The 19421-nt window shown below is 43.4% G+C and overlaps 1 protein-coding gene across 1 annotated transcript in view; it reads right to left on the bottom strand.

The window, feature by feature from the left end:
• The window catches only part of LOC111949719 (latent-transforming growth factor beta-binding protein 4), a 39032-nt gene extending 19663 nt beyond the window's left edge, over positions 1–19369 (bottom strand). The window contains exons 1-7 of the mRNA XM_070433957.1: positions 19139–19369; positions 14915–15204; positions 14382–14484; positions 12316–12378; positions 10101–10223; positions 5916–6092; positions 2062–2422 (exon numbers count right to left, since the gene is read on the bottom strand). Of these exons, the coding sequence (XP_070290058.1) occupies positions 2062–2422; positions 5916–6092; positions 10101–10223; positions 12316–12378; positions 14382–14484; positions 14915–15204; positions 19139–19364 (1343 nt within the window). The 5' untranslated portion in view covers positions 19365–19369. The remainder of the gene's footprint in view (positions 1–2061; positions 2423–5915; positions 6093–10100; positions 10224–12315; positions 12379–14381; positions 14485–14914; positions 15205–19138) is intronic.
• Between the last annotated feature and the right edge of the window lie 52 nt (positions 19370–19421).

The following is a 19421-nucleotide window of genomic DNA, read 5'->3' as shown; positions in this document are numbered from 1 at the left end:
TTTATCCTCATGAAAAAACCTGTAAAACCACAATACAATTGTTCCAAAAGTTGCTTAAAATGTCCAAAAAGAAAACTCACATAGTATACACTACACTATTCACCCGCTGAATACAAATTGACTATGATATTTGCACAATTTATTTAAACAAATAGATCAATTGTATATTTACGTTTCAATACTTTATTACATGTAACTGTTTCAAACCCAATCTGGACACTTTGTCTATTGGAGTTCTGTTGGTTGGAGCGGATATATAGCGTTTGGCCACAAAGCATGATAATTTTTCTCTCTAAAATAAAATTACCCTATATATTTATATATATACAGTGGGGAGAACAAGTATTTGATACACTGCTGATTTTGCAGGTTTTCCTACTTACAAAGCATGTCAAGGTTCTGTCAATTTTTCATCATAGGCTACATCTCAACTGTGAGAAGAAGGAATCTAAAACAAAAATCCAAAAATCACATTGTATGATTTTTAAGTAATTATTTTGCATTTATATTGCATGACATAAGTATTTGATACATCAGAAAAGCAGAACTGAATATTTGGTACAGAAACCTTAGTTTGCAATTACAGAGATCATACGTTTCCTGTAGTCTCTGACCAGGTTTGCACACACTGCGCAGCAGGGATTTTGGCCCATCCTCCATACAGACCTTCTCCAGATCCTTCAGGTTTCGGGGCTGTCGCTGGGCAATACGGACTTTGGCTCCCTCCAAAGATTCTTCTATTGGTTCAGTGGTCTGGAGACTGGCTAGGCCACTCCAGGACCTTGAGATGCTTCTTACGGAGCCACTCCTTAGTTGCCCTGGCTGTGTGTTTCGGGTCGTTGTCATGCTGGAAGACCCAGCCACGACCCATCTTCAATGCTCTTACTGAGGGGAAGGAGGTTGGTGTCAAGATCTCGCGATACATGGCCCCCATCCATCCTCCCCTCAATACGGTGCAGTCGTCCTGTCCCCTTTGCAGAAGCATCCCCAAAGAAATGATGTTCCACCCCATGCTTCACGGTTGGGATGGTGTTCTTGGGTTGTACTCATCCTTCTATTCCTCCAAACACGGCGAGTGGAGTCTTTAGAGCAAAAAGCTCTATTTTTGTCTCATCAGACCACATGACCTTCTCCCATTCCTCCTCTGGATCATCCAGATGTCATTGGCAAACTTCGACGGCCTGGACATCGCGTGCTGCTTGAGCAGGGGACCTTGCGTGCGCTGCAGGATTTTAATCCATGACGGCGTAGTGTTTACTAATGGTTTTCTTTGAGACTGTGGTCCCAGCTCTCTTCAGGTCATTGACCAGGTCCTGCGTGTAGTTCTGGGCTGATCCTCACATTCCTCATGATCATTGATGCCCCACGAGGTGAGATCTTGCATGGAGCCCCAGACCGAGGGATTGACCGTCATCTTGAACTTCTTCCATTTTCTAATAATGTGCCAACAGTTGTTGCCTTCCCCCACTGCTTGGTATTGTCCTGTAGCCCACCCAGCCTTGTACAGGTCTACAATTTATCCCTGATGTCCTTACAACAGCTCTCGGTCTTGGCCATTGTGGAGAGGTTGGAGTCTGTTTGATGAGTGTGTGGACAGGTGTCTTTTTATACAGGTAACGAGTTCAAACAGGTGCAGTTAATACAGGTAATGAGGTGAGAACAGGAGGGCTTCTTAAAGAAAAACTAACAGGTCTGTGAGACGCCGGAATTTACTGGTTGGTAGGTGATCAAATACTTATGTCATGCAATAAAATGCAAATTAATTACTTAAAAATCATAACAATGATTTTCTGGATGTGAAAACACCTGCAAAATCGGCAGGCGTATCAAATACTTGTTCTCCCACTGTAATATATATATATAAATATCAGTATATAATTACATGTCTTCCTTTTCACTAGCCATGGAAATGAAAAAATCATAGATCTCTTTCATAAGATGTGGTTTAATTAATGATTACAAACATTTCTGAAAATGGATATGTTGCATTCTGGAATGAAACTCTTCATATTGAGGAATCTCCTTGCGTTGCTAGGGGCTAGGGGCATACTGTCTACTCACCTGTCAAACACCCGGGTGGGTCTGCTGTAAACAGAGCTGGTTGGGATGTGTGGTCTGCCCTGGGAGGACAGGGAGCCTCCACCACCTGGCTGTTGGTGTCGGTCGGAGTTGTGAGCAGAGTAGTGATACCTGTGTTTGAGGCCTGGTTTGGGGAGTGAGAGAGCCTGAAGATTGTTGGTGACTAGTTTGGGAGTCTGTGCACCACTACTGGCTGGTTGTTGTGGCCTGTCTGTCCCGTTCTCTGGGATATGACAGGTGGACCTCCAGTCCCATGCTGCTCCAGCAACCTCTGGTTGAACTGGAATGACAGAGGCAGAGTAGTGGTAGCCAGCGCCCTGCGGGCAGATCTCCTTGAAAGCAACTTTCAGGAGCAAACAGAGAACGCGCACAAGCAGGATTGAATTAGTTAGTATTAGTTATACCCAGACATATACACACTATATATTATATATAAATATTATTATATATTATATATAATATATATAATATATATATATAAACATCAAAAAAGAATGTCCCTTTTTCAGGACCCTGTCTTTCAACGATAATCGTAAAATCCAAAATAACTTCACAGATCTTCATTGTAAAGGGTTTAAACACGGTTTCCCATGCTTGTTCAATGAACCATAAACAATGATGAACATGCACTGTGGAACGGTCATTAAGACACTAACAGCTTACAGACGGTAGGCAATTAAGGTCACAGTTATGAAAACTTAGGACACTAAAGAGCCTTTCTACTGACTCAGAAAAACACCAAAAGAAAGATGCCCAGGGTCCCTGCTCATCTGCATGAACGTGCCTTAGGCATGCTGCAAGGAGGCATGAGGACTGCAGATGTGTCCAGGGCAATAAATTGCAACGTCAGTACTGTGAGACACAGAAGACAGCGCTACAGGGAGACAGAACGAACAGCTGATCGTCCTCGCAGTGGCAGACCACGTGTAACACACCATGCACAGGATGAGTACATCCAAACGTCACACCTGCGAGACAGGTACAGGAGGCAACAACAAAGGCCCGAGTTACATCAGAAACGCACAATCCCTCCATCAGTGCTCAGACTGTCCCCAATAGGCTGAGAGAGGCTGGACTGAGGGCTGTGTAGGCCTGTTGTAAGGCAGGTCCTCACCAGACATCACCGGCAACAACATCGCCTATGGCACAAACCTACCATCGCTGGAACAGACAGGACTGGCAAAAAGTGCTCTTCACTGGAGTCGCGGTTTTCTCACCAGGGGTGATGGTCGGTTCGCGTTTATCGTCGAAGGAATGAGCGTTACACCGAGGCCTGTACTCTGGAGCGGGATCGATTTGGAGGTGGAGGGTCCGTCATGGTCTGGGGCGGTGTGCACAGCATCATCGGTCTGAGCTTGTTGTCATTGCAGGCAATCTCAACGATGTGCGTTACAGGGAAGACATCCTCCTCCTCATGTGGTACATCAGCTCATCCTGACATGACCCTCCACGATGCCAATGCCACCAGCCATACTGCTCCTTCTGTGCGTGATTTCCTGCAAGAAGAGAATGTCAGTGTTCTGCCATGGCCACGAAGAGCCCGGATCTCAATCCCATTGAGCACGTCTGGGACCTGTTGGATCGGAGAGTGAGGTTAGGGCCATTCCCCCCAGACATGTCCGGGAACTTGCAGGTGCCTTGGTGGAAGAGTGGGTAACATCTCACAGCAAGAACAGGCAAATCTGGTGCAGTCCATGAGGAGGAGATGCACTGCAGTTCTTAATGCAGCTGGTGGCCACACCAGATACTGACTGTTACTTTTGATTTTGACCCCCTTTTGTTCAGGGACACATTATTACATTCTGTTAGTCACATGTCTGTGGAACTTGTTCAGTTTATGTCTCAGTTGTTGAACCTTGTTATGATCATACAAAATATTTACACATTGTTAAGTTTGCTGAAAATAAACGCAGTTGACAGTGAGAGGATGTTTCTTTTTTTGCTGAGTAACTACCGCTCAAAAGTTTGGGGTCACTTAAACATTTCCTTGAATTTGAAAGAAACTCATTTTTTGTCCATTAAAATAACATCAAATTGATCAGAAATACAGTGTAGACATTGTTAATATTGTAAATGACTATGTAGCTGGAAACGGCAGATTTTTTTATGGAATATCTACATAGGCGTACAGAGGTCCATTATCAGCAACCATCACTCCTGTGTTCCAATGGCACGTTGTGTTAGCTAATACAAGTTTATCATTTTAAAAGGCTAATTGATCATAGAAAACCCTTTTGCAATTATGTTAGCACAGCTGAAAACTGTTCTAATTAAAGAAGCAATAAAACTGGCCTTCTTTAGACTAGTTGAGTATCTGGAGCATCAGCATTTGTGGGTTCGATTACAGGCTCAAAATGGCCAGAAACAAGAAAACTTTCTTCTGAAACTCGTCAGTCTATTCTTGTTCTGAGAAATGAAGGCTATTCCATGCGAGAATTGTCAAGAAACTGAACCGATTCGACAACGCTGTGTACTACTCCCTTCACAGAACAGCGCAAACTGTCTCTAACCAGAATAGAAAGAGGAGTGGGAGGCCCCAGTGCACAACTGAGCAAGGGAGAAGTACATTAGTGTCTAGTTTGAGAAACAGGCGCCTCACAAGTCCTCAACTGGCAGCTTCATTAAATAGTACCCGCAAAACACCAGTCTCAACGTCAACAGTGAAGAGGCGACTCCGGGATGCTGGCCTTCAAGAGTTGCAAATAAAAAGCCACATCTCAGACTGGCCAATAAAAAGAAAAGATTAAGATGGGCAAAAGAACACAGACACTGGACAGAGAAAACCAGTCAGTATCTGGTGTGACCACCATTTGCCTCATACAGCGCGACACATCTCCTTCGCATAGAACTGTGGCCTGTGGAATGTTGTCCCACTCCTCTTCAATGGCTGTGTGAAATTGCTGTATATTGGCAGGAATTGGAACACGCTGTCGTACACAACGAACCAGAGCATCCCAAACAACGTCAATGGGTGACATGTCTGGTGAGTATGTAGGCCATGGAAGAACAGGGACATTTTCAGCTTCCAGCAACATGGGGCCGTGTATTATCATGCTGAAACATGAGGTGATGACAGCAGATGAATGACACAACAATGGGCATCAGGATCTCGTCACGGTATCTCTGTGTATTTAAATTGCCATCGATAAAATGCAATTGTGTTCGTCGTCCATAGCTTATGCCTGCCCATACCATAACCCCACTGCCACCATGGGGCACTCTGTTCACAACGTTGACATCAGCAAACCGCTCGCCCACATGACACCATACACGTGGTCTGCAGTTGTGAGGCCTGTTGGACGTACTGCCAAATTCTCTAGATCAACGTTGGAGGCGGCTTATGGCTTATCTGGCAACTGCTCTGGTGCACATTCCTGCAGTCAGCATGCCAATTACACACTCCCTCAAAACTTGAGACATCTGTGGCATTGTGTTGTGTGACAAAACTGCACATTTGAGAGAGGCCTTTTATAGCCCCCAAACACAAGGTGCACCTGTGTAATGATCATGCTATTTAATCAGCTTCTTGATATATCACACCTGTCAGGTAGATGGATTATCTTGGCAAAGGAGAAATGCTCACTAACAGGTATGTAAACACATTTGTGCACAACATTTGAGAGAAATAAGCTTTTTGTGAGTATGGACATTTTCTGGGATCTTTTATTTCAGCTCATGAAATATGGGACCAACACTTTACATGTTGCGTTTGTATTTTTGATCAATGTACATACTGTGACATAGGCAGATGTTAACACTGGTCATTAGCTGCATTATGATTATCCATTGCCGGTTGAGTATGATGTGGAGGTTTGATTCAGAATTGGGATGCTCACCTGATCCAAAGTAGGGACACCTCTTACAGTTCTTGCCCCAGGCCTTGCCCACGCGGCTGCAGCAGCAGATCTGCTTGGTGATGTTCCTAAGGATAGGCACGTAGCAGCTACCAGGGCCAGAGCCAGAGCTCAGGATACGATAGCACTGGCCCTTATCCTCCGAGATCACCTTATGGGCTGCAAGGAGGAGGACAGGGTGAGGACATGCCAATGGGAGAATGGTAGAGAGAAGATAGCATTTATTATAGCCATACAGAAACAGCTTCATTTCCAAAAAGGCCTCAAGCAAAAGAATACACCAAACCCAACATGCAGGGTCAACACATGCTGATTGTTGATTGGTAATTTATCTTGAAATATAACGATGGTGTACTCTTCGTCTTTGCTTTTTGTGTCATGATTCTCTGGTACTTGATCTTAGCTTAGAAAACAGTAGGCATTCTGTTGCTTTAGTCGGGTTAAGAAACACAGAAATATTCAACTGAAGACAGACAATGAGTTGCAGAAGTACATGACGTCAGAAAAGAGAAGAAACGTCAGAAATAAATCGCTGTTAAATCATCGATTCAGATAGCAAGAAAACAGAAAAGCTCAAAGCATTCCCATTAACGTTTTGGCAACACATTGTTTAAAGATGACCGCTCAGAGTCAACGACGCACACAAAACAGACAGTTTCCAGCAGTTAGAGCCAAGTGCTGGGGCGGACTGGATAGAGAGGGAGCCCACAGACAAGCAGATACAAACTGCGTCAGATCCAAAGGCAACACACAGGGGTCACAGGCCAACCAGCATTTCAGAAGCACTAACCTTTGTAAAATGCCGGTTAGAATAAGCAGGCCAAGTGTCACAGAACTTCAGGAGCTGTAATGTCATGTTTATGATGTGCAATGTATGTTTTATGTATGATATAATACAGCACAGTTAATGTAAAGTATTACTGAATATTGTTCGATCTAAAAGTGTGTGGAATTTGAACTCATTTTTGGGATCAAAAGATAATAATAATAAATAATGGAAATATTTATTGCATGAGGTAGTCTACTGTCCTACAGTGTTTCCCCTATATTAATTTAGCTGCTAAATCGTTGCCGCCACTCCAAAAGATAGAAAATGATTTTCGGGTAACTACAACATTTTCAGTGTAAACTTAAATGATTAAAACCATATATAAAAGTATGTAGAAATGATAATGGAGCTATATATAGCATTTTTTTGTTATTTTTACTAGTTTCTACATCGTAGAATAATAGTGAAGACATCAAAACTATGAAATGACAAATATGGAATCATGTAGTAACCAAAAAAGTGTTAAACAAATCAAAATAGATTTTATATTTTTGAGATTCAAGCCACCCTTTGCCTTGAAGACAGCTTTGAACACTCTTGGCATTCTCTCAACCGGCTTCATGAGGTAGTCACCTGGAATGCATTTCAATTAACAGGTGTGCATTGTTAAAAGTTCCTTCTTAATGCGTCTGAGCCAATCAGTCGTGTTGTGACAAGGTAGGGTTGGTATACAGAACATAGCCCTGGTAAAAGTCCAAGTCCATAATATGGCAAGAACAGCTCAAATAAGCAAAGATTATTATTTTTTTTTTTTTTTAATTTCACCTTTATTTAACCAGGTAGGCTAGTTGAGAACAAGTTCTCATTTACAACTGCGACCTGGCCAAGATAAAGCATAGCAGTGTGAACAGACAACAACACAGAGTTACACATGGAGTAAACAATAAACAAGTCAATAACACAGTAGGGGGGAAAAATGAGTCGATATACATTGTGTGCAAAAGGCATGAGGAGGTAGGCAATAAATAGGCCATAGGAGCGAATAATTACAATTTAGCAGATTAACACTGGAGTGATAAATCATCAGATGATAATGTGCAAGTAGAGATACTGGTGTGCAAAAGAGCAGAAAAGTAAATAAATAAAAACAGTAAGGGGATGAGGTAGTGTCATGAATCCCACCGAAGATGGTGCCTCTTCCTGTTCGGGCGGCGCTCGGCGGTCGTCGTCACCGGCCTACTAGCTGCCATCGATTCTTTTCCTTTTTTGTTTCTGTTAGTTTAAGCTGATTGGGTGCACCTGTTTTGAGTTTAGTTTTGTGGGTAGGCTATTTAAGGGCAGTCAGCCCGCTGGCTGTTGTGCGGGCTTGTTTATCTGTTATTTGGTGTTGGATTGTTTAGTGGATTTATTATTTGTTCTGGACAGTTTAGTCCTGTGTTTTTGGACTCGTATTTTTCATGCGCCCGTGTGTTTAGGGCATGATCGTTTTCCCTGTCTACTGGAAAATAAATCCACGTTCTTGAATCCCTGCTCTCTGCGCTTGACTCCTCCACCCAGTACTCCTAGCAGCTCTGACAGGTAGGTAAATTGGGTGGGCTGTTAAGTTGGATGAGTTGGACCGCAGAGTAAAGGAAAAGCAGCCAACAAGTGCTCAGTATATGTGGGAACTCCTTCAAGACTGTTGGAAAAGCATTCCTCATGAAGCTGGTTGAGAGAATGACAAGAGTGTGCAAAGCTGTCATCAAGGCAAAGGGCGGCTACTTTGAATAATCTAAAATNGGAAAAGCATTCCTCATGAAGCTGGTTGAGAGAATGACAAGAGTGTGCAAAGCTGTCATCAAGGCAAAGGGCGGCTACTTTGAATAATCTAAAATGACAGTCCATCATTACTTTAAGACAGGAAGGTCAGTCAATCCGGAAAATGTCAAGAACTTTTAAAGTTTCTTCAAAAGCAGTCGCAAAATCCATTAAGCGCTATGGTGAAACTGGCTCTCATGAGGACCACCAGAGGAAAGGAAGACCCACAGTTAACTCTGCTGCAGAGGATAAGTTCATTAGTTACCAGCCTCAGAAATTGCAGCCCAAATAAATGCTTCACAGAGTTCAAGAAACAGACACATCTCAACATCAACTATTCAGAGGAGACTGGGTGAATCAGGCCTTCATGATCAAATTGCTGCAAAGAAACCACTACTAAAGGACACCAATTAGAAGAAGAAGAGACCTGCTTGGGCCAAGAAACACAAGCAATGGACATTAGACCGGTGGAAATCTGTCTTTTGATCTGATGAGTCCAAATGTGAGATGTTTGGTTCCAACCGTCTTGTCTTTGTGAGACGCAGAGTAGGTGAACGGATGATCTCTGCATGTGTGGTTCCCACCGTGAAGCATGAAGGAGGAGGTGTGATGGTGCTTTGCTGGTGACACCGTCTGTGATTTATTTATAATTCAGACCACACTTAACCAGCATGGCAACCACAGCATTCTACAGCGATATGCCATCCCATCTGGTTTGCACTTAGTGGGACTATCATTTGTTTTCAACAGGACAATGACCCAACACAACTCCAGGCTTTGTAAGGGCTATTTGATCAAGAAGGAGAGTGATGGAGTGCTGCATCAGATGACCTGGCCTCCACAATCACCCAACCGCAACCCAATTGAGCTGGTTTGGGATGAGTTGGTCCGCAGAGTAAAGGAAAAGCAGCCAACAAGTGCTCAGTATATGTGGGAACTCCTTCAAGACTGTTGGAAAAGCATTCCTCATGAAGCTGGTTGAGAGAATGACAAGAGTGTGCAAAGCTGTCATCAAGGCAAAGGGCGGCTACTTTGAATAATCTAAAATATATTTGTTTAACACTTTTCTGGTTACTACATGATTCCATATGTGTTATTTCATAGTTTTGATGTCTTCACTATTATTCTACAATGTAGACAATAGTACAAATAAAGAATAACCCCTGAATGAGTAGGTGTGTCCAAACTTCTGACTGGTACTGTATATATTTTTTATAATATCATCTTTGAGAGCTAACAATCACCAAAATAAAAACTAGACAGTCGGGGAGAATCTAAAATTCTCCAAAAATGTCATGACATGGGGCCCCCATTGATTTTGTTCTGATGCTTGAGTCACTCAAATAGTATAAAACACGGCATAAGCCATGGCAAAATGTGTAGAATTGCAGGAAATTATCTATAAAAACAGATATTTTTTTTAACCTGGTCTCTTTACTCAACACGTTTTTGTATGTGAGGTTGTGTGTATAGTGTTTTGTACAGTTCAGCTCCATAGCACCTCAGCCATGCGTTATTCCTGCTCATTCCAGACCCCGCGGCACAGCGAGCACAGTATTCCCTTCCTCTCCTTCGAGCGGAGAGCCCTGTAGGCTACTTACAGATACAGATCCCGTGAGAGGCGTCCAGTATGTATCCTTGCCTGCAGACACAACTGTAGCTCCCCCGAGTGTTCACACAGTTCCCGTTCTCACAGAAGCCTGGCTGCAAACACTCATTAACATCTAGGAAGGGAAACACCAGGGTCACATCCCTATTCCCTAACCCCATCCATCCATCCATCCATAGGATCCACAGACAGGAAACTGTCATGTACCCTCTTCCTGAAGGCCGGGGAGATAATAGGGCTCCCCACTGAGAGTGAGAGCTGAACCTTGACTGAGTGACAGACTGTATACAGTACTTGCAGGGGAGGCCCTGGTCACAGAGAACATTCATATTCTGGGGATATTAACAGTGACTGACTTGAAACCCAATGAGGGTGGCTAGACATGGCAAACATTTGTGCTTAGAGTTCATTCCCTGTGAAACAAATACTCTTTGTAAACTGTAGGTTTAGCTGAGAACTTGGAAGAACTAGCCCCAACCTGAAATCATAATCTTGGAAACACTAAAAAGTCTGGCGACATTCAACGGGAGTGTAAAAGAAAACCATAACATAAACATATCAGTGTTTATCCAACCCTGTCCTCATCAATATCGTAGCAGCTTACAACACGAGGTGTGACTCTCAGGGATTTAGGGGGATTGAGTGAGTGATGCAACAGGGCCTGGTGTTGTCATTATGTCTCATACAATCTGGCTCCATGCTTTTCCTGGAGAAATGGTTTTCCAGCAGTCAGGTTATACAACCGTCTGGCCTAATTTACACGGCATCTGTTGGGTAATAGCAATGAACTGAACTGTTGGGTAATAGCAGTGAACTGAACTGTTGGGTAATAGCAGTGAACTGAACTCATCCCCAATTCACTGTAGACCTTCTTGCTACAAATAGACATTCAAAGGCAATGTTGCATATATGGTTTGCATCATCACCTGTCAGCACCTAATCCATTTGAGTTACAACTGTATGTTAAATGTTTCCATATAGATGCAGGAATGAAAAAGTTCCTCCTGCCAAATAACAGTAATACGTATTTCCATTGAGGCATGTTAGTGAGGCTCCTTTATGTTATAGAATTTAACTTACAGATCAATGTAGTTTTTCTCTCCCCTTCTCTCTTTATTTCAGCTGCTAACTGATGTGCAAATATAATCCCAGTAGCCCCAATCCTAATCTAAAGAATCACAGGTGATGTTTTTACAATATGCAATTCATGAACAGGTGGGTCAACTAAAACTACAGTACATGCATTGTGTCAGTGTGACCTGCCTTTGGGTATGTGCCCCTCTCAGATAAATAGCAGATTCACCATGAATGAGCGCAACCACATTGGTATGTCCCCATCTGAGTGCCATCCCATGTTTTTGAACGGGCCTGAATGATTCATAGCCAGCATGATAGCATTTGCTTGTTACCATCAGGGGAGATGGGTGCTCTGTTTTCTCCTATCCCTCTCATATCTTATCAGGCTCTACAGAGACGGATGAAGCGGCCCTTCCGTAGCGGCAGATAATCAAGGCATGGCTCGTGTTTCAGAGTTTATCGCCTCAGACTATTCAGCGCTAGATCTCTGGGCCAAGTGACAAGACTGGGTTGAATAATGAGCTGCTTCAAAGAGCTTTTCGATGTGTGTGTGGGTGAGCTGAGTCTATATGGAATATGACAAGCTAAGGAGGCATCTGCTGACTTGATGAAGTGATATTGTACATTAATCCACTCAAAACATCAACTGAAAATGAGAGAGGCCATATTATGAAGATGGACCATTGCAATGCTTCTCTTTCCACACCTATTTGACCTGGTATTTGTTTAAAAATAAATACTGTCAAATAAAATGTTGTAACATTTCAACACACATCTCTTCCGGTTAGTTCTCCTGTTCCAGACACAAAGAGATTAAACGTGCTGAGATCGGATGTAAGTACACTTAGAATAAAAAGTGCTATTTAGAACCTAAAAGGGTTCTTCGGCTGTCCCCATAGGATAACCCTTTGAAGAACCCTATTTGGTTCCAGGTAGAACCCTTTTGGTTCCAGGTAGAACCCTTTTGGTTCCAGGTAGAACCCTTTCCACCGAGGGTTCTACCTGGAAGGGTTCAACCCAAAAGATTTCTACCTGGAACCAAAAAGGTATGGGAACACCCGAAGAACCCTTTTGGAACGCGTTTATCTACGATTGTAGACGACCACCATCATTCTACAGATGGAACTCACCAACACACTGGGTGCCGTTGATCCTCTCAAATCCAGCCGGACAGCTCCCATCGACTCCATTTCCTGAAAAGGCAATTCACATAATGATGATTAAATAGCAATACTCGAGAGACCCTATGTGAGCCCTACTGATGTAAAGGGAAAGGGGATACCTAGTCATGTAGTGCCAATAGCTGTGTCTACAACCAGAGTGATGGGTCAATCTTTTCTTGCCTATGTTTCTCCTGCAGAGCCTGGACGAGATTTCAGACTATTTTAGTGCTCAATCTGTGTGTACTGTATAAACAGTCCCTGATCCCACCATGGAAGACGAGCAGCATGTAGCACCAGAGAGAGAGAGCCAAGCGTACAGGAGCCATGGGATACACCGGAGCGTTCTGGGCCAATTAAACCAAGCGAAACAAATAAAGGGTTTTTACCATACGAGCATGACGACTCACTGTCAGTCTAGAGTGGAAAACTCCCTCATCTAACATTGGCTAACAATCCCATCTCCGGCTAGTTAGCTAGCTATGTTACTCCCAGTTGTTTGCTGGACTGTTGGCAGCCTAAATCACACACTGTTGGTCACCTGTCTGCTAACAATCTCCCTCCCAGCTGTCTCTCCTCTCACATCCAACAAAGCTCTATTCGGAGGACCTTTACAGGCTTGGGAGACAAGTGGGAAGTTGTGAAGTGACTTGAGGTCGCTGAGTAAAGATTCAAAGGACATTCCTCAAAGGAAATGGAAAGTTTAAAGTACTTAGTGCTTCAAACGACCGTAATCCCTGGCCAGAGTTTTGGACAAGGCCTCTATTGTTCGGTATCAACCAGTTATTTATGGGAATGTTTGGGGAAGTTGTTTGCAAGGAGGGAGACATCGCAATTGATGAGGTTTTCATCGTAGTTTAAACAATGAGGAAAACCATGATATTTTCCAGACTGTTGAACAGAGAGATAAACAGCCCGGTGATTTATTTCTGTATTTATCAATGACCCGACATAATACTATATATTTCTTACTGGCTGCGGCTAAGCATGGAGTTAATCTATTACATAATATGTCCATTACTGATAGCAACAATAATACTGTGGAATAGTATGAATTCCCTGTTAGTCTAACAGGAACAGATACAAACAAGACCATGTTGATTTCTGGGCTTTGCTATCTAAAACAAGTAATTACAAGTAAGTACATTATTTCACTGGCATGGCTGAGGAGAGTTACCTAAAAAATAATAATGACTGTCTGGGTTCCTAAAATGATTAGCGGTGATGAAAGAAGTTGAAAACAGAACATTAGCTCACTACTTTTTGACATGATGTTGATATGGTCTAGGAGGCGAGAGGGTAAAGCCAACTTATGGACAAATATGGCTAAGAGAAAAGTACATTCCAGTCCGGTTAGTCAGGTCTGGAGTAAAACAACTTTATGTGCTGTGTATATCTGGTTAATAATGTGATATTACGGAAGTTCTTATTTCATTTCAGACAACAGAGCAAGGCCATCTGGTTTAAGGTTTTGAAAAGGAATTCCACTCCAATCTACAGCATTCCTGTCTTTTGAAAAACCAGAGTCAATGTGAATAAGGTAGTGAAGGTGAGATGAACAAGAACAAGCTGGTAGGCTAGCCACTATACTGTAGCATGGGGCATACATTTTCGAAAAATGTATTTAAGTGTCACTCCGCAATAATACAAAATACAAACATGGTACAGGTGTCATCTACAATACATTCCATCAGCTATACACATGTATACGTAAACAAAAAACTAAGTACATATGATCAGTGTAATACAGGTGTAACTAATTTGTTATTGTTGCACCTGGGATTACTAAATCAGCAGTGACCTCCCCATTTGTTTCTGGTATACAATGATTGGCTTTGAGATGAGGGGTAGGTACACAAAGGGGACAGAAGGTGGGGGGGCATCTACGCAAGAAATGGGAGAAAAAGGATGAACCCATTTTGTGATAGAAAGACTGAAAGGAGAGTACAAGTGTAGCGGAAGAGAAGAGCGACACGGACAAAAGAGCAAAGTCAGACAGGTGACTACTAGAGSGGGGGGGGGGGGGGGTCTTTTACCTGTGTTAGGGGGACATAGGACACACTCGTTGATGCCCCAGGCCAGTCCAATCCCTCTGCAGCAGGTGTCCTGACTCCTGAGTCCTGGGAGAGGTGAGCTGCACTGAGGGGATAGAGGAGAAGAAAAGAGCATTGGATTTAAACTGGCACAACCACAATGAGAGATGCCACCCATTTCTAATGGATTGCTTAAGACTTAGCTACATCACTTGATGCATATGACATATATACAGGTAACTGCCAAAATAAAGGAAACACCAACATAAAGTGTCTTAATAGGACGTTGGGCCACCATGAGGCACCAGAACAGCTTTAATGCACCTTCTAGCCATGGTAGCCAAAATTAATGGGCAACTGGGCCTGCCCAGCATTTTATACATGACCCTAAGCATGATGAGATGTTAATTCCACACCTGTGTGAAAGCACCTGCTTGCAATATACTTTGTTTCCCTCATTTACTCAAGTGTTTCCTTTATTTTGGCAGTTATCTGTAGGTATCAATCGTAGAAGAAATTCCTCTGCGAAGTCTCACCTGGCCGTTGCGGACCTCTCTGAAGCAGTACTTGAACACAGAAGATTCTGTGTAGGTGGAGTTACCGTGGAGGGTCTGGGCCTGGACTCTGGGTTTAGGTGGTGTGGCTGCGGCCCTCTCCCCTGGCAGAACACTGGTGCTGGCCCCCGAGAGGCCTGCTGACCAGGTCACCGTCTCCGACTGCTCCCTAACCGTGCCTGGCCCATAGCCCACCTTCAGCACCTGGTGGATCTTCACGCTGGCCTCTGGTGGGTGCTGCACCCGCACCTTCACCATGGATGAGCCAGATGCTGGTGGGAGGGATAGAGAAGAGTGGGGGTTTAATTGATTTTTTATTTAAGCTTTATTTAACTAGGCAAGTCAGTTAAGAACAAATTCTTATTTACAATGACGGCCTACCCCGGTCAACGCTGGGCCAATTGTGCGCCGCCCTATGGGACTCCCAATCAGTGGCTGTGATACAGCCTGGAATCGAACCAGGGTCTGTAGTGATGCCTCTAGCACTGAGATGCAGTGCCTTAGACCGCTGCGCAACTTGGGAGGGGGTTAGGGGTTAGCTAGTGGGGGTTAGCATTAGCAAATATTACTGACTCCACAAAGTCTCTGCACAGAGCCTGACCTGACCCACTGTGCCTCCAAGGGTCAGAGGTCATCCTATGATGGACCTCTCACTTGAACGCTGTCCTGGTCGTTCACATTTACCACCCGCTGAATGATTGACTTTGCATTTTTGTGCTGACGGCTAACTAAGAAAGTGGATATGAATGGGAGCTGCCATGTATGTGAGGTGCCTTTGGTGCGTGACACGGTCTTTGATGTGGTTGAAATTCAAAGGTAAATATTGCATGGCGGTCTTTACTGTTTTATCTTGGCCAGGTCGCAGTTGTAAATGAGAACTTGTTCTCAACTGGCCTACCTGTTTAAATAAAGATGAAATAAAAAATAAATACAATTCAACTTGTTAGGAAGCTAGTGTGAAGCCCTGTTACTATAGCAGATCGTAAGATCTGCTATAGTAAAGGAAGGTGTGTGTGGGGTATCCACGCCCCTGTATGTCTGAAAATGGAGTGGTTGTTCTCCTAAAACATGCTATTACTGCATTGTCACAACGTTTCCCCCACGGTGTCGCTACTACACTGCCAAGAGGCCCAGACTGAGCGGAAGGCCCGCCCCTGACTCATACCGCAACCTTTTCTTGGGCTTTATTTACAGACTAAAAAAGGCAAAGAGATAATCAGTTAACTCTGGGTGCTCTTTAAAATCAAGACCCAGGACCTTGGGAGTCTTTACTTCCTACCCATCCGTAATATCAGACCCATAGCACCTGGTTTACTATTCAGGGCTATACGCAACCGTTTACACTGGGCCATGGAGATATGCAGCCAACACAATGTTTCATTTACAGATGCAGTTTGGACTGTGTTTTCATTTGCCCCAAAACAATGAGTGCAAACTGGTCTTTTGTTCTATGATCGTGCTGTGGATTTCACAAGGCTCACTTGGATCCAAACATGTCTCAGGCGTCAGTTCTCCGTGGTTAACAAGCAATCCCATTGTCTCACCCCTGCAGGGTATCCCCATAACCGTTCATAGACTAACTCTGAGGTCATTTGGAATTTACTCGCTGCTTGTCTACACCCCACTTGAGTTGTGACAAAATGTACTACGTAGGTTCTCATTACCATTTTTAATTGCCTGTTCACTACTTCACACTGTCTGGCCGTGTCATACGGGCCAGTGTTGCAGTAATGGCCGACCTCGTCCTCACAGCTGGTCCTGACAGCACAACAGAGGTGTCCTTTGTCCACCTGAGGTGTCCTTTGTCTGTTTTTCACGCTAGAAAAATAAAGGTGACCTCACAAGGTTCACGCATGAAAAGTTAGCCGTTTAGCCGCAAGGAGATGAACAGAGCATTCAAACACTCCTCCTAAAGCGAAGAGAGGAAATGACTGAATGACGTTCACCACAGGCTGCATAGCCCTAAGTGGTGACAAAATTGATGGTTGTCAAACTGTGGTTGTGATGCTAAATTGCATCACAAGTTGCCAAGGAAATAGAATGTAAGCGTCTGGCTGCACTAGAACAAATATCAGTGTAGCAAAATTGCCATCAGAAAGAGGTACAGTATATTGCTGATATAAGTAGATTTGCGAGATGTGCATGGACAAAGACGTTTTATGATAAACACTACAGAATAGAGCCCCACAGTGTAGGTATCATAATACCCATAAAACCTAGCAATCAAACATGGAAATGATTCCAATCGTTTTTCCACTATTGATTTGTTTCGTGAAGGCTTACCCTGGCGTGACATTTGATAACCATGTAAATCTCTCTCGGACAAGGTGACATCAATATATTCAGATTTGAAAATGCTAATTCGCATTAAAGTAGACATCATGCAAGACTACAGAATCCCTGCAAGCCCTGCACATCTTATCTAGCTGACACCTTTGCTAACAGGTATTGTGTCAATTTAAAACTTGCACAAGAGAGTTCACAGAATTGTTAATTTAAAGAAATGTAGCCAATTTATTCATCACTACATTTAGCTAACATTAGATAGTTAATCCAGAGATCCTTACCTTTGCCTCGATTCGTCAGTCTCGTCCAGATCATTATGGCATTTGTTGTTCTTTATGATAGCCACATTAGCAGCTAATTAGTATTCCATTTTTGGGGGGTAAAATACAGGTGAATATATTGATAAAAGTCACCTTGTCCTGGAGAGATTTACACAGTTATCCAAACCTCATGCCACAGTAAGCCTACACTAAACACAGCCCTTATTTTAAGTGTTTCTAAAATCCCCTATGGGAAATATGAATGGTGAAAAAAATGATTGGAACCATTTCCTTGTTTGACCGCTAGGCTTTATGGGTATTATGACTCATACTGTGGTACTATATTGGCAGGTCAGCTAAGTCTAAGACCCCACTTCAACGTAGGCCTCCTCAGTGAGTTTGCGTAAGCCCTCAGATCACCACTCCCAAAACACTCTCCCAGTCCTGGAATAGAGCGTGGACTTTTAGAAGCAGCTCGTCAACATAACTGACCCTGACATTTCATTTGTTAGTACGAGCTCAGCATACTGCTTAGATTTCAATGTCATTAACTTTTGGTTGTGTTTCACCAGCCCTCCCACCCCCCCCTTGGAGCGAAAACAAGCCACACTGATGTCATTGAGCTTTATAGAGCATGGATAAATACACATGCGCTCAGGGTCACATTCTTATGATAACATCTTCAAAGGCAGCAGAAGATTACCAACCATACTGTATCCTGAAACAAGTGCCATCTGTAACTGCAGTGTAACTGTTAAAGCTTCAGATTTCAACGACTGCGTAGTTCGTTGCGATTGGCAAATATGATGACGTGCATTTTCCAGGGTCTCAATACCGCCATGCAGGGAAACGTCAGTGTTTTTCTTTTCTTCATGTTGTACAAATATACTTCACCATCTGAGAGTGTATGTCAACTGATACAATTTGGTCAGAAACATCTGGCTGTCATAACATCCAAAATTCACATTTGGCAAGACAGTGAGAGTATTCGTAAGTAGCCGAATCGGAGTGTTCTCATACGCATTGTAATGATGTTAAAACAATGGGAAATGTGTGATTGTCWCAGAGACCTAGAGGAATTCCTGTCCGTGTTTCTAGGCTTATTACCTATTGGCACTGAGAGGTACAATTTAAGTGTTGAGTCCTGGCCAAGGGAAAACAGTCATGTATAACTGTCATCTTTAGCTCAGCACACACGGTGCAGTTTGAATGTAATTTATCTACAGGAAAGACGTGTGTAACTGTGTGACGTGTGAACCTTAGTTGASCATTTTTGCACATTCAAAGCCAAACCACAGATGACTAATGTCAGACGAAAGCATAATTTTTTTATGCATTATTAGGCAATTAATGATGGTTCATTTGAAAATTTGAAAAAATGCTGTTAGCTATGATTGTCAAATGTATTTGATCAACATGTCAGAATCACACCTCAATATGCAGAGAATTAGCTGTTGTTGTGCTCATTCAAGAGCTCTTCCTTCTTCTATTTGATATGAATCTCAGTCTTACTGTCAAGGAGAGGATCCTTCACTAGAGACATTGGTCTCTGCTTTAAAGATTTGTGTCTAATGTATTAATTTAAGAGCAACTTGTGTTTCATTCATCACCATTCAGATCCCACCGCTGCCACAAATGAGGCTGGCCTTGTCACACTTACCACCGCTGGGCTGACTGTGGCTCTGCTGCTGGCTCTGCAGGGGGAGAATGTACTCCGACTGGGTCAGCAGCTGCTGACTGGCCAGCACCGAGGTGATGCGCGGAGGCTTCTCAATGTCATTGGTGGAGGGCGTGGCCACGGGGATGTGGCAGAACTTGCCGGTGAAGGTTGGCGGGCAGAGGCAGCGGTCCTTCTGGATGCAGACCCCTCCATTTTGACACAACATGGGGCACAGGACTAGAGGAGAAACATAGGAGGGAGGGAGGGAGGGAGGGAGGGAGGG

This window comes from Salvelinus sp. IW2-2015, linkage group LG22 (assembly GCF_002910315.2).
Source record: "Salvelinus sp. IW2-2015 linkage group LG22, ASM291031v2, whole genome shotgun sequence".
Lineage (NCBI taxonomy): Eukaryota > Metazoa > Chordata > Actinopteri > Salmoniformes > Salmonidae > Salvelinus > Salvelinus sp. IW2-2015.
This window is presented reverse-complemented; position numbering and strand designations above follow the sequence as displayed.